At 55.0% G+C, this 15070-nt stretch overlaps 2 protein-coding genes across 2 annotated transcripts; one reads left to right on the top strand and one right to left on the bottom strand.

Annotated features, from left to right (window-relative positions):
- The first annotated feature begins 424 nt into the window (after positions 1-424).
- On the top strand, positions 425-8703 carry GPATCH4 (G-patch domain containing 4). The gene is made up of 8 exons (XM_077840949.1): positions 425-534; positions 1085-1238; positions 1997-2070; positions 2821-2913; positions 4199-4306; positions 5679-5782; positions 6605-6655; positions 7501-8703. The coding sequence occupies exons 2-8, from the start codon at positions 1160-1162 to the stop codon at positions 7907-7909; spliced, it is 918 nt and encodes a 305-aa protein (XP_077697075.1). The 5' UTR covers positions 425-534; positions 1085-1159; the 3' UTR covers positions 7910-8703.
- A 413-nt stretch (positions 8704-9116) lies between these two features.
- On the bottom strand, positions 9117-15066 carry NAXE (NAD(P)HX epimerase). The gene is made up of 6 exons (XM_077840950.1): positions 14786-15066; positions 12630-12738; positions 12026-12136; positions 11396-11509; positions 10272-10419; positions 9117-9417 (listed from the first exon to the last, which is right to left on the bottom strand). The coding sequence occupies exons 1-6, from the start codon at positions 14983-14985 to the stop codon at positions 9215-9217; spliced, it is 885 nt and encodes a 294-aa protein (XP_077697076.1). The 5' UTR covers positions 14986-15066; the 3' UTR covers positions 9117-9214.
- Between the last annotated feature and the right edge of the window lie 4 nt (positions 15067-15070).

Raw genomic sequence — 15070 nt, 5'->3', positions numbered from 1 at the left:
TTTAACCTTTCTTCCAAAATTGCTTATGGACCCCCCCCCCCCCCACACACACACACACTCCTTTGCCACTGGCCAAAGGGAAAACAAAACAAAGCCGAGCCAGGCTTTGGGGGAGGATGGTGTAGGTTGAGTTGTTTTGTATTTTGGTTTTACGCTGCAAAAACCAAACCAATCCGAGTGAAACAACAATAAAGGGGTTTGGGGGGGAGGCGGGGGGGGGGGGAGGACACCAGTTTTCCCTCAGTGTTTTATGGGAAATTTTCCCCCGTGGCTAGTTGCACTGGGACCAGATGAGCTGGGGCAATGGGATCCATGACCCAGTGGCAACGAGGGATGTGCGGGTGGAAGGCGTTTCGCAGGGCAAGATCCCTGGAGGATTCAAACTCTATGGTTGAGACACTAGGGCCCATTTCTCCTCTGTGGTTCATCGCAAACCTAGAACGCCGCGGAGGGGGAAGGTTTTACTTCCGGGAAGATGGCGGCCTCCCTGCAGAAGCCGGACATGTGGTTGCGGGGAAGGAGTCCGCTGTAACCGTGAGTGGCTGCATGTGGGGAGCCGAGGGGGGCGGAGACCTCGCGGGGGATCGGGGGGCCCTGGAGAGCTGAAGGGGGCTGGAGAGATGAAGGTGGGGGGCTGGATGAGGATTGGGGGGGCTGGAGAACTGAGGGTGGGGGGCTGGCTGGGGGGCTGGAGAGATGAAGGTGGGGGGCTGGATGAGGATTGGGGGGGCTGGCTGGGGGGCTGGAGAGATGAAGGTGCGGGGCTGGACGGGGATTGGGGGGGCTGGAGAACTGAGGGTGGGGACACTGGGTGGGACAGGTGTTTCCCTTCTGGTTTCTTGCAAAGAACCCATTACAAAGGAGGTCAGTGTCTTTGTCCCCATTTTACAGGTGGGGAAACTGAGGTACAGAGAGGTGAAATAACTTGCCCAAGGTCACACAGTAGGCCAGTGGCGGAACTGGGAATAGAGCCCAGATTTCCTGAGTGCTGGTCCCGTAGGCCACACTGCCATGGGCAGTGGACGCTGCTCAGCGCAAATGGTCATTTCAGCACATGTAATTATGCGCCATCTTCCTATAATAGACTGATGCACAGGGAGGCCTGGAAGCTGCAGGGTTCAAGTAACATCAAGCTTTAGAATAGCAACCTGAGTCCATCATGAACGGCTCTCCCAAGAACAAGTCTGTGGGGATGAAGTTTGCGGAGCAGCAGTTACAGAGGCACGGCTGGAAACAAGGTACGGGCTTGATGCATCCAAAAATCAGGTGCACAAAATAATGGTTGGTCTGGAGGAGGTGGATCAGGAGCTCCTTTGCTTCCTGTCTCCCAACACAAGGACCGGGGACACCCAGTACAACTGAAACGTGGCACGTTCAAAACTGACACGTGCAAATAACTTGTTTGTACAACGTGCCATTGGACTGCAGAAGTCCTTGCCACAAGATGTCATCGAGGCCCAGATTCAATGAGGGATTGAGTGTGTATGTAGACAATAAGAATGGCCAAAATTATAATAAGTCAATGATATAATTTTTTGAAGGGATATTAAACCTCATGCTTCAGGGTTTAAGACAATCCCTGATTTATGAGGGTCAGGAGGAAACCTTGCCCAGGAACAGGTTATCCCAACAGTGCAGGATTTCTTGCGCTCTCCTCTGAAGCACCTGATGCTGGCCACTGTTGGGCACAGAAAACTGGGTTTGAAGGATCTCAGTGCTGATCCAATCTGTTGTTTCTTGTGCTCACAATATTGTGTCTCTTGACTGCACTGGGTTTTCCATTTCTTTTCAAGGGGCCTGTTGGAGCTTTGTCCCCTTCTAGTGCCTGAACCATGTAAGAGATTTATGGTTCTGCTGCTGGTTAGTCTTTCAGCTTAAGAAGCTGGAGCTTGTGTTTTTGGATCAAGAGGTTGTGGGTTTGATCCCCACCTACGACCCCTCCAGGAGCTATTAACGTGAGGGAAGTCCTGCATTTATCTTGCTGTGCTCTCTCTAGGCAAAGGGCTGGGGAAGCGAGAGAATGGCATCTCTGAAGCCATCAAGGTGAAAGTGAAATGCGACACAGCTGGGGTAAGGAAGACCTGGTCTATACAAGCAAAACTGACCGTCAGTACACCTAGGCTGTATAATGCAGCGCCCCCTTGGCCTTATACATAGGAGGAGTGCTCTGGGGCTGGACGACTCAGGGGACTGCGAACAGGCTGTGGCCCCCCGAGTTGCTGATTTAGATCCTGCCCATTTACCACCTGGCTGCTCTTTGGGCCTGTATGGAATGAGGTTGATGGGTCTCAGCTCAATTCCTAGTGGGGCAGGGCTGTTGAAATTGTGGGCTTGTCTTATTTTTCTCCCCTTCAAGACTTCTTTTGGTGTGCGTGGGGGAGATTGAGGATGATGAAGGCCTCCTTTATTTGTACCTTTCAGAGGCTCTCTTTGCCAGACCTGATGCCGCTCCATCAGCGCTGCTTCTGGATTGGCAAAAGAGAATCAGCTGCTCCTTCTCTCTGCTGCCTCCCCACCCAGAGCGGATACCGCTCCCCCAGCCCATGCTAGGCCAGCAGATGAGGTTGGCTTTAAACTCGCTTCCCCCTGGGCTGAGCTGTCCCACCCCATTGCCAGCCCAAGGCCCTCCCTTACATACGCATACGCTGCGAGATCCTTGAGTGTCCCACACTTGCAAAAGCTCTTTGCTTTATAAATAAAGGAGGACCTAGAGCCTGACTGGGTTGAGAAGGATCCTGGCAGCCAAGAGCGGCCCTGTTGGATCAGCAGATCCTGATGGGGAGCAAGGCAGGTTTTTTAACCCTTTCTTTTCCAAACCAGGTGGGTCACGACCCAGCAGAGCAGTTCACTTTCCATTGGTGGGATCACCTCTTCAACAAGTCGGCTGCGAACATCTCAGTGGAGGCTGGGCAGGTAAAGGGGGAGATTAGAGGTTGGGGGGATCAGGGAGGCCTGGACATCTAGATCTAAGTGCTAAGAGCTAGATGGGATTGATAAAGAGCAGCCGGCGCCAGGCTACAGATGTGGCTGTACAGGAGACACCCTCCCAGAACAAAGCCGAGCCCTGCTCACTTCTCCAAAAGCGCTTTGGGTGTTTTCCCTGGCCAAAGCTGCAATGAATAGAGCTCCTGGAACTCGCTGCTCAGTGTGTCTCTCCCTCTGTGCCCAGTCCTCTGACGCTAGGTGTCTGTTACAGCCCCTGCTACAGGGCTTGGCTCCTTACCTAAATCTCTAACGACTCACGATTTTCGCTTGGGAGATCCCTGGTTCAATACTGGTGGTGACTGTCACATAAGTTCTTAAGGACCATGCGTCATGGGCCCGATCTGACGAGATGCTGGGCTTTACAAAGGAGGATCAATATAGTCATCCCCTTTTTAAGGATGGGGAAACTGAGGCACAGAGCGGTGCTGTGACTTGCCCAGGGTCACAGTGCCAGAGCTGGGAGTGTAGAACCCAGGAGTCCGGAGGCTCCACCTGTATCTTAACCTCAAGACCATCCTTGGACCAGTGATCAGGAAAAACATTATGGTTGATTATTTCTTTCCTTTCTGCTCCTGGTCCAAGGGTCTCATGTGGAAAGGTGCTGGGCTGGGTGGCAGGACACCGGCTTTCTCTTTTTGCTGCAGCCATTGATTTGCTGTGCTGGCTCGGGCATGGTGTTCTCCCTCTGGGAAACAGAGGCATGCAATCTCTAAAACAGAGCCAATGATACCGAGCCATCTTGGCAAAGTGAGTTGAGATTGATCACTCTCCTTTGCCGTGATGCTAGCAGAAAAACTCCAGAACTGTTAGGCAGCCAGTGTCCATCTTACTGATCGGTACTGTCTTATCGTCTGCTTGCTCTACCCTCCCCCCCATCCCCATTCTGAGTGTATCCACCGGTTAGATTGGAAGCTCTTTGGGACAGAGACTGTTTCTTTGTTCTGTGTTTGTACAGCGCCTAGCACCATGGGGCCCTGGGCCAGGGCTCCTAGGCACTACTGTAATACAGATACGAATACAAACACCTGTCAGGAAACGTCTGGTTATTACATAGTCCTGCCGTGAGTGCAGGGGACGGGACTAGATGACCTCTTGAGGTCCTGTCCAGTCCTACACTTCTACAATTAACAGTATGTAAGTGTGAAATATGGAGCATGTCATTAAACCAACTACCGGCCCGGCTGATCACACGATGCCTGTTTAAATCTCCCAGGATGGCGTCCAAATGAAAAAGCTCTCTGAGCAGGACGGGGAGATCAGCAACAAGAAGCCCCGCAAAGCACCCAGTCCCAGGAGCATGCTGTACGGCCGCTTTGTGAAGGTAACAGGGCACGCGGGTCGGTGTTCAGGATTCCCCTTCGCTGCAGACAGGCTGCTGTGCTGTCGGCTATCACGTCTTGCATTTCTGTGGCGCCTTCTATCCTGAAAGATCCCACAGCTTCACACATGCTTCAGCCACTGCTGAACTGCAGCCACCTTTGGAGTGAAACAAGTCACTTGTTTGGCAGCGCATAGTGACGCTGCGCAGGCATTGCCCACCCCGTGTTGAAATGCAGCCCCCTCTGGGGTGGAACGCGGTAGCTGGACAGCGTATGAGAATGCAGCATAGGGTTTGCTCACTGAGCTCTGAAATGCAGCTGCCTCTGGGGTAAAACAGGGCAGAAGTCTGACCGCGTACAGCAACAGCGCGCAGGGATCATGCTCCCCATGCTGAAATGCAGCTGCCTCTGGGGTAAAACAGGGCAGAAGTCTGACTGCTGTGCGCACGGTTGCTGTATGCGGTTGTGACACCTGCCCTGCAACACTGTAGTAGTTAGGGGCAGTAAGAGGAATACTGTATCCAACTGAAGCTGCATGGAGGGGAATGTGGCCTAGATACTGGAGCTAATCACACACAGCCCATATATAGAGCACAACCTCCTCACACCCCTGTGCTTGCCCCTCAAGAGAGGGTAGTGGAGTATTTCATAGATTCCCAGGCCAGAAGGGACCACTGTGATTGTCTAGTCTGCCCTCCTGGATAACCCAGGCCAGAGGACTGCCCCAAAGTCATTGCTAGGGCAGATCTTTTGGAATAACATCCCATCTTGATTTAAAAACTGCCAGCGATGGAGAATCTACCACGCCTCTTGGTAAATCATCCCAGTGGTTAATGACTCTCTCTGTTCAAAAGGTACACCTTATTTCCAGTCTGAGCTTGCCTAGCTTCAGCTTCCAGCTGTTGGCTCATTTTAGAGCTTCCTCTACTAGATGGAAGAGCCCACGATTAAGTGTTTGTTCCCCATGTAGATACGTATAGTCTGTGATCAAGTCACCCCTTACCCTTCTCTCTGTTAAGCTAAATAGGTAGCTCCATCACTATATGGGACATTTTCTAATCCTTTAATCATTCTTGCGGCTCTTCTCTGAACCCTCTCCAATTTCTCATCATCCTCCTTGAATTGTGCATAGATGTGGGGATGGGAGAAACTGAGGCCCAGAAAGAGACCGTCACTTGTCCAAGGCTACCCAGAGAGGCAGAGCTGGGGATAGAACCCAGGAGTCCTGACTTTGTCTAATCTGCAACGCTGCCTCTCTGGACTAACGTAGTCCCTGATCCCCCACCAGCTTTCCCTACACCTGCAGCCCAGCCCGTGGGGTGGTGGGTGTGTCTCCAGCACACTGATTTCTGACTGCACCTGTCTCCGTCCCAGGCAGCCACGCTGACGGCAGGAGGGGAGGAGCCAACGAAGCAGGTTGCCACCTCTGAGAGGAGCGAGGACGAGGAGGAGAAATTGGACCTGTCTAGTGCTAGGAAGTAAGTGCCCAGCCGGGTGTGGGGGCAGTGAGAGGCTGTTCTGAGCTGCTGGGCTGGGCCACCAGCCACGGGACACACCTCTGCTCAGAGGGCCAGATCCTGTGAGAACAGACTGTACTCCAAGGAGGTGGGGGAGGGGCAGTCCTACTCTGTGATCTGATTCTGCAGTAGTCCCTGTGACTGCTGTATCATCCCATGGCTAGTTGATCTCCATTGTCTCAGAGCTGTCATTCCCCCCCGCATCTGTCCCCAGCAGTGCAGGAGGAATCCTTGTGCCGCATGCAAGGAGGGGGTCAAGATCCCTGATAGGTCTTCATCCCCACCCCGACTTGCTGGACAGCTCAGGGTTTGCTGGGGGAGTGAACCATTTCTCCAGGGGAGCGGTGGACTTGGCTTCTCGGTGGCACACTAGGAGCGAAATGGCCAGTTCTCCTCTCCTCGCTGGGACTTGCAAACACTATGAGGCATAGATGGGCAGCTGTCTCTTTCTGTCTAGTGCCCCCTGCGGTAGGGGCGGGGTAGGACACAGAGCGTGAGCCCATGGGCCCGCTGAATAGAACAGCACTGGGGGCGTGCCCTGTTTACTCCCACCCCAGCTCCGGTGCTAGCTCAAGTGGGACAGCCTTCCCCACTCGCCAGCCAGCCTCTGACTAATTCATTCAGTCCTGGGGACACCTGGAAAACTGGAAACGCCTGGTTTCCGCTGGTGGGATCTCTCCCCTGCTGTTGCCTTACACCTTGGAGAGAGCTCGGCTTACAGAAACACTAGCAGTTAGCACCCGATGGGTCCCTGCAGGAAGCTGTCTTGTCTCTTTCCCCCAGGCTGACGGATGAGGAGCTGGTCCGAGCCTGTGGCGGCCGCACTGCGCACAAGTAAGTGGGCGGAATGACATGGCTAGTGCCGGCTCGGAACGCCACCTCCTCCCCCAATTGCACCAGGATCCCTTCCAGCCCCGGTGCCTTCTATTTATCCAGCATGGTGTGGGTGGGGGAGTTCCACTAAATGACCGGCCTTTCCTGCAGCTCAGGTGGACTTTTAAGGCTCCTAGACTGTAGCGTCCTGGGCTGGGGGACTATCCAGAGCAGGCGGAGCTGGGGGGCTGGTTCTGTTTGATTCCACATCTCAGGAACCCATCCCCGCCTCTGAGTGCGGTGGGACTGTGGGGCTGGAGCTCAGACCCTGTGCTCTGTCCCCTGGTGGCACGCTGCCCCGGCTCCCTGCTAATGAGGAAGCCTGTTCTAACCCCTCCGACACTTGGCCCCAGCACCCATCACTGATCAGAGTAAGTTTGTCCCCCAGCTCCTGCTGCTTCTGTTGAGCACCGCCAGGCTGCCCCTCCAGTCCTGAAGCTGGAGACAGCCTACCCCCGCTCCAGGCATAGCCCTGTCTCCAGAACTGGTCCTCACTCCTGCTTTGCTAGCCTGACCCGTGAGTTGGAGGAGGGAGATAACTGGAGTCCACTTCAGGCCCAAGGAAGGGGGGGTGTGGCTCATGCACCCCCTCGTGGCTGCCACAAGCACTAGGAAACTGGCTAGTCCCCAGCATCCTAAGATACCAGCCAGTATCCAGCTGCGTCTGTCGGATGCAACTGTATTGGAAGCAGGGAGGAGACATTGCAGGGGTGACTTATGAGAGGGTGGTCGCAGGTCTCCCTGGCCTAGGCACGATCTCTTCTCAGGCTGTCGTTAACCTGCCCTGTCTGGTGTGTTCTTCCCAGGGGAGCCCGTCACGGTCTGACCATGAGTGCCAAGCTGGCCCGGCTCGAGGCGCAAGAGCAAGCCTTCCTGGCTAAGGACAGCCAGGAGGAGGGGAGAGGCGACGCCCCACAGCGTCAGCAGGAGGTAGTGGCGGGTGCCTCGGCCCTGGGAAGCAGCAAACCGGCTGAGAGGTGGCAGAAAGCCAAGAAGAAAAAGCGGAAGAGATCCAAAGAGAGGGGGGGCTGGGCCAAGGTGCATGGGAGGCCAGAACCAGGGCAGGAGGAGGAGGGGAGGCGGGCCAGGAAAAAGAAAAAGAAAGAGAAGGAGGAGGTGACGGAGGGTTTGGAGAGCGAGTTGCCGGACTCAAGGGAGCAGCTGATGGTGGCAGAAAGGGCCAAAAAGAAGAAAAAGAAGGGGAAGGTACAGTGAACGAGGGCTCATCCTGTTTGAGGGGGGTGCTACCTCAGGGCTGCTCTGGACCCGCTGCACAGAGGCCCTTCCTGCTGCGGGGCCTCTTCCCAGTCACTCCGCAGCTGCTCTCTAGCTCACTTTCCCCACCATGCTTTGGCTGCAGGGTTAACGGGCCGGCCCTCTTACCCAAGGGGGCCGCTCTGCGCACAAGTACATGGGTGGAAAGACATGGCTAGTGTCCCGACTGCTTGAAAAGAGCCACTGTGTTTACAGCTGGGGTGGGATTTTTCTCCTCCAGGATCTAACCCTGAGGATGCCCCTGATGCTGCTGGAGCTCAGCTGGAAGCAGATGCTCTTAGGGCTTGTCCACACGGCAGGTTATTGCGTGAGGCACTTTCAGTGCATTGCAGCAGCTTCACACCCGGGCTTGCCACACAATAACCTGCTGTGTAGACAAACCCTTTGACCCCGGACAAGGCGGAGCCAAGAGGAGACTAAACATACCACTCACAGCACTGATCACAGCTCTGCCTTGCAAGGGAATCAGCTGATCACACCACTGGGGAATAACTCAATTCTCCAGCTTTTGTGTCATTAGAAATCCCATTTCTGGCTGTTGCTTCCCATCAGAGGTTGAAGCATCAGGAGGTGTGGTGGGAGTTTTGCCACGGACTTCACGGGGCCAGGGTTTCGCCCGCTGTATGTTTGCAGCATGGGGCAGTTGCATAAGAATGGATGGGAAGAGAGGGAAGGAAAGGCCAATTCGGAGAGATTTTTAGTGTCAATAAATTTTTATTGCAGAGAAAAAACAAGGTGGATTTTTTACACACATCAGAGGCGGCTACAGCTGTAAAGCCCGTGGAACGCAGGCCCTTCCGTGTGTCGCTCCGCTTCTAGACCCCTGTGTAACTCCCAACAAATACGACCCCCCCTTTAATGAACGTTAACCCTTCAGTTCTGATCCAAAGCCCGTGGAAAGCCTTCCACTGACTGCAAAGGGCACTGGGTCAGACCAAGCACAATCCCCAGTGCCCATGGGCCGACCACAGCTGACTTCGCATGCGCCAGGCAGAGCTATGCCAGGGACTTCCTAGCACCAAACAAGGTGCTGAGCGCCCCCAACCTGTGAGATCAGTGCACGTCAAAGGCACTTTGCAGAACCAGGCCCTGCTTGTACCGCACAGCTAGGCCCCCCCCCCCCCCCGCTAACCAGCAATGCCCCCCTCTCCCCCCCCCCCCAACACCTGCTTGATTCAGTCAAATACTGGGCAGGACTCGTCTCTCGTTCAGATTTTGGATAATGCCAATCCTGCCTGGCCCCTGCTAGGGTAACTGCAGGACGCAGTCAGTCTCGGGGTACGGCGGCAGATTAAGCGAGTATTTTTGCTGCAGAGCCATTGGCACAAACCTGCCCCCCAGGAAGTGGTAGCGGCCAGCAAAATGCTGCGCGGCCTTCTTGGGGGCGGTGAGAGAAATGAGCATGTCGGGCTGGATGCTGTCCGGGTTGCCTTTCTCCACGTCCCAGCCTGAAATAAACCAAGGGGGAGGTAGTTAGAGCCAAGTCATCCCCACTCCAGGTAAACTCCCTCTCATGTCTAAAGAGCTTCCCCGGCGTGAATCATAAGGGAGTTACTAGTTCCCCACTGAATATGCAAGGCTCGGTTCTCCTCTCTCGGTGGCCCTCCAATCCCCGGTGGTGTAACAGCTCCCAGAATGTCTCTTCTCTGTATTACGGGAGCACCTAGAAACCCCAGCTGAGATCAGGGCCCCACTGTGCTAGGTACTGCAGAAGAGCGTGGGGGAGAAAAAGTATTTACCCCTATTTTATAGCTGGGGAATCGAGGCACAGAGAGATCTGCCCACGGTCACATGGAGCTGGGACTCGAACCCACTTTTCCTGTGTCCCAGTTCAGCACAATAACCTAACGCTGACGAACAAGACAGCTGACAAAGCAAATACCAGCTGACGCAACATAAAGCCAGCTTGTGAATTCACTCACAGGGCACAAGCTGGCAAGGGTCGAGAAGGAATTCTCACTTTCCCTGCCCTACCAGCACTGCCCATCGACCAAGTGTATTACTGGGGTAGAGACAATAACCTTCCCCAGAAGCCTCAGGCACTGGCCACAGCTGAGGACTGGGATTTGGGTGGCCCAATAAGTTTAAATCGATAGTACAAATCTTCACAGCAGAAGCCTGGGATAACCCAGCAGGTCTGTTGCTGTCCCAACCACTGACATCGCTGCAAAGCTCAGCATGTCCCCAGGACCTTAGAGGCCCACTAGGAACATAACCATGCTGATGCAGCCAATGTGATCAAGAGAGAAAAGTGAATGGATGCCAAAGAGCTTGGACAGCGCTGGGGCGGGACGGAACGAACCGGAGGGGATGTCGATGCTGGCGATGGGTACGGTGACTTGCTCCAAGGTCCTGAGGATGCTGCCGAAAGGTTCCCGCACAGCTCCCTTGAAACTGAACCCGAAAATAGCATCCACCACCAAGCCATACAGCTCATCAATCAGCATGGCCTGCCAGCAAACGGGAGTCAGGAGATTATAACAGCAGGATCCCACGCACCCACCCCGGCACATACACACTACAGGGTACATCTAGGCCAAGAATATCCTCAAGTTCCAGCATCTCCAGCTGGGCCAGATCCTGGTCTCAGACCGGCATAAATCTGGAGTAACTCCATGGATTTACATGGGTGGCCGAACTCAAACCAGGTAAATCTGGGGTGACAAGCTAAATACAAAGGGCCTTAGTCTAACCTCAAACGTGTGTAAAGCAGGAGTCGCTCCAGTGAAGTTAGACTGGTGTACGGGAGAGGAGGATCAAGCCCTGTATCTTTGTAGGAGGAGAACACGGCTACATGAGTCTATGCGCACTGACTTCAGTGGAGTGACTCCTGATTTACACCAGCATAACAGAGCAGACTATGGCACGGTCACTTACAAACACCCTCCCTGTTCTCCAGATAATTCGGTAGCAGCACCAGGCACATTTGTCACCTAATGCAGGGGATGCCCAGATGCTGTGGTGATAAGCACCACAGAGATGCCCATAAACAAGCAATAAACCCAGGTTGCTCGTTTCCACCTTAATTGGATTTATTGGTACTGCAGTGGCACCTGAGGGCCCTGTCATGGAGCAGCTCCCCAGCGTGCTAGGTGCTGTACAAACCCAGGACAAAACAACGCTCCATCCTGTAGCCTTTCCCCTTTGATACCTCGCTTCCCCTTCTTCCTTGAGATCCCAAAGCACTTGGTGAATATTAATGGTTAAACCTCGCCACAGGAAGTCAGACTAGGCCATCACAATAGTCCCTTCGGAATCTAACCGGGACGAGGAAAGGAACTCTTGGTCTGCGTCTGGCACGTGAGCCTCTCGCCCCTATTTTGTGCGGTGAGATGTATACAACCGAAGCCATGAAATGTATCAAGACAGCACAAAAGTAACAATGCTGGATATTCTAGGTCTACCGGCTACGGTGACGCAGCCTACCTCCGACGGGAACTCCGAGAGTAAGGGAATGTCCATCTTCTGGCACTGAGTCGTCAACCCTTCAAACAGAGCTTTACCAGGCCGCTTGGGATAATACACAGTCGGCTCGTAGCCCTGCAGGGACAGAACAATTCTGAGCGATGTTCCAATATGGTCACCAGGCAGTCCCAGCATAGACCCACAGCTAGCGTCACCTGCCTGGGACTTGCAAGTACCAGGTCAAACAAACACTACACACTTCAGCCTCCTCTCTGTCCCTATGATTCCCCTAAGCACCTCCTCCCTCCCAGTTCCCTAGTTCCTTCTCCCGTCCAGAGCTACTCCCTTGTGCCCAGGGCCGAGGAAAACAGCTGCACCTGCCACAGCTCGTCGACAGAGCTTCACCCAGGGCTGATCACTGAAAAATCCGTATGTGAGGAAGGGAGGCTGGGCCGTCCCAAAGGAACGGGCCCCCTGTGGAGCATCTCAGCCCAAGAGCTAAGATCTGAATGGACCAGGGAGGCTCCCAGGCATCGTCTGGCTCACTCCTGCGTGAGCATATTGCTCGGCGGCTGCTGCCTTTGCTGTATCTGCTCTGGGCAGAGGGGACTTAAGCCTCCAGGGCTGGCACATTTTGCCAGCACTACTCACAAACATTTTCAGGTGCCTGGCACAGACCAAGCCGTCCCCTCCGTTATTCCCCGGGCCACAGACGATCAGCACCGTGGGCGGGCTTTGGGTGAAGGAGCTGGGCGGGTAGGCCTGTGGCGGGGGGAGAAAAGAACAGGCTTTGGTTAACCAGCACAACAAGCAAATTAGCCACCTCCAAGGTATCTGCGCCGCTTGCCATCAGCCTGGCTAACAATGCACGCTGGCATGCTGCCTCCTGCTCTCTGCCTAGCTGGCGGCCTCCACCCCAGAGGTGGCTGCATTACAGTGGCGTGCATACGCACGTGTGTGAGAAAGAGAGAGAGAGGATCCTTCTGTGTACAGTCTTGTGCTCGGGGGTGGCAGATACAACCTTATAAACCCGGGAAGCTGCTTCCCAGGGCAAACTGATCTAAGAACCTCGTTTGCAACCGCGGGTCCCCTGAAGCGATCACTTGCAGGAGCTGCAAGGGCCACGCCGCTGCCATTAGGCCCTGCACGGAGCTCCCTTCCCTCCCCAGAAGGTCATGGCTGGATCCGGTCGGGAAGGGCTCTCCGAGAGCAGGGGGACCCCAGGTGTGCAAAAGCACTAGGACCCAGTGCTCACCTTGGCAATGGCCGTTGCACAGCTCAGCCCCGCCAGCTCCATGAGTTGGTCGACGCTGAACTTGTACTCCGTGAAGAGCTCTTGATCGATGGCTTGGGCTTCCTCCTGGCTGAGAGGAGAAGCAAACGACATGAGCCGCTGAGCCCGTGCGATCGAAGGACTTGTCTTCGCTGCAGTTAGCACAGGTGCTGCCTCTCAGCAGCTGACATGAGCACCCGGCTCACACCGCCACTCGAGAGCAGCTCGTCCTCCAGTACCGCCCCGCAATTCCCCCCCACACCGCCCGAAAGGACAGGCAAGATCTCCCACCACTCACCGGGAAAGCATTCAGAGAGCAGCTCAGCTTCCTGCAGCACTAAGGAGCCCCGAAGACTTTACATCCCCCATGAGCGAGGGCAGCGCCCGCATGGGCATCGCAACGCAAGGGTAATTTTGCACTGTGGCTGCTCTCGCTTGAGCTAGGCTGACTCGAGAAGAGTCATAGATCACTCCAGATAATTCTGCAGCGAAGCCAGGCCTTAAGTTACACACCTAACGGCTCTAATCTCCCGATCACCACAAGTATCGTCCACCATCCCTGGCTCACTCGCAATCTCTCCTGTTTAACATCATGCCTATCTTCATCAAGAGCTCCACCATCAAACATCTTGACAGTGCTGGGGTGTGCCTAGGGTTTCCTGACTGGCTCTTGCTGAGATTGGAGGCCCGTAGGAATAACAGAGCTGGTTGGAAATTTTCCAACAGAACATTTTTCTGTTGGGAAAAATGCTGATTCGGAGACACCGGAGCATTCTGTGGGAATGTAACAACACTGATATTTTGGCTGGGAAGTGATCAAAGCATTTCCTTTTAACTTTACCCTTTCCACTTTTATATGAAAACATACAAATTGAATCAAATGTTTGTGGGAACACAAGATGTTTCAAGGAGGGCCACAGGAAATATTTCAGAATATTTCATTTTGCAAAAAAAGGCCAAGTTTTCTATTTGGGGTAAAAATGAAGTCTTGGCATTTCCCGTGGGATGCAAATTCCATGTATTGACCGACTCTAATTAACAACCCCTGCATGAACACACACATCCGTTTCCTTCACAGGACACCGGATTTGCCACACCAGATCAGAGCGCTGATTCACCGATGCTCATGGAGTATCGCATCTCCAGCCTCACCGTGTCATAATCACTGATCCAGCCATTCCGGCCACCTATCTCTGGCCCTGCCAGCCCTGACCACTCGACTATCTGGAAATCGGATCAACAGGCCCAGCATCCTGTCCCTGGCAATGGTTGAGCTTCAGAAGACGGTGGAATGCCCGTGCTAAATGCCACATGTACTGGGGCGTGCGTCAAATCCCGTCCCAACCCCGCCGAGATCCAGGTGCTGCTCCAGTTACCCAGCTGGCCAGCTTCTACATTCCCTCTCATAACAGCAATAAGTTGCTCCAGGGACCCACTGTCTCAAGGGGCATTACCACCCCTCTCAGGTGATGAAGCCACCAAAGGTCAGAGGGACTAGTCTAGGCATTCTCTTTACCCCCAGTGCTGAAGTCGGGCCACTGATCTGCAGGGAGCTTCAGTGCCTCAGGGCTGGGAGTTTGTTTTACCAAACTGTAAAAGCAAAGCCAAAGGCAATTTAAAAAGGCAGGGAGGGGGGGTTACTCAGGGCCCAGGGGGGAGCAGGGAGAGAGAATCACACTGCATAGATGCCAAGAGGGGTGTTTTCATCCTCTCGTTCTCCATATTTTTAATTAATTTTAAGACTTTTTCTCTCCGCCGAGCAACCACCTATAGACACCCAGTCCCCCTCCCCTCAGTCCCTGATAAATGGGCTATTCCCCATCCCCAAAAGGTGCCCCAGGTCCCTGCAGAACCCCCACTACCCAAACCCCACTACCCTCCCTCCTTTCCCCATCCCCGGCTGTCCGGCCACCTCCCTCAGCTCCTCTCCTGGTGCCCTGCATCACCCCCCTCCCCCTCCCCATTTCCCCCTGCAGCCCCCCAATTTCCCCCTCCTCCCCCACAGCCCCCCTTTCCCCTCCGCCCCTGCAGCCCCCTCCTCATTTCCTATCTCCTCCCAGCGTCCCCCCCCCATTTCCCCCTCTCCCCCAGCCCCGCCTCTTGGCAGCCCCCCCGCAAAGGCAGGGCCAGGGGGCTACCTGAGGTACTTGAGCCCGCTGCGCCCCGGGTTCTGCATGGCGCTGCTGCTGCGCCCCCGGCCTGCGCCCCTGCCCCAGGCGCCCGCCGCCGCCGCAGGAGGCCACCGCGGGACCGGGCAGCGCCCCCCGCCCGCCGCCACCAGCCGGGAGCCCGACGAGACCAGCAGGCCGAGTCCCAGCAACGCCCTGAGCCCCGACATCCAGCGGGGGGCCGCCCGGGACCAGCTCTGGCTGCAGCCGGCCAACCTCGCTCCGCTCCGCCCCGGAGCGCACGGAGCAGGCGCT

The sequence above is a fragment of the Eretmochelys imbricata genome, chromosome 24 (genome assembly GCF_965152235.1).
Source record: "Eretmochelys imbricata isolate rEreImb1 chromosome 24, rEreImb1.hap1, whole genome shotgun sequence".
NCBI classification, from domain to species: domain Eukaryota; kingdom Metazoa; phylum Chordata; order Testudines; family Cheloniidae; genus Eretmochelys; species Eretmochelys imbricata.
Note: the sequence above shows the minus strand (reverse complement) of the source record. Positions and strands in the feature narration are given on the sequence as shown.

Excerpts from the sequence above, each read along its gene's own strand:
- NAXE (XM_077840950.1), bottom strand. The coding sequence starts at position 14,985 with ATGTCGGGGCTCAGGGCGTTGCTGGGACTCGGCCTGCTGGTCTCGTCG. Across the intron at positions 12,137-12,629 it reads GTGCAACGGCCATTGCCAAG|GCCTACCCGCCCAGCTCCTT; the intron begins GTGAGCACTGGG and ends CCCCCGCCACAG. Across the intron at positions 10,420-11,395 it reads TCTCGGAGTTCCCGTCGGAG|GCCATGCTGATTGATGAGCT; the intron begins GTAGGCTGCGTC and ends GTTTGCTGGCAG.
- GPATCH4 (XM_077840949.1), top strand. The coding sequence starts at position 1,160 with ATGAACGGCTCTCCCAAGAACAAGTCTGTGGGGATGAAGTTTGCGGAG. Across the intron at positions 2,071-2,820 it reads TGAAATGCGACACAGCTGGG|GTGGGTCACGACCCAGCAGA; the intron begins GTAAGGAAGACC and ends TTTCCAAACCAG. Across the intron at positions 2,914-4,198 it reads TCTCAGTGGAGGCTGGGCAG|GATGGCGTCCAAATGAAAAA; the intron begins GTAAAGGGGGAG and ends TAAATCTCCCAG.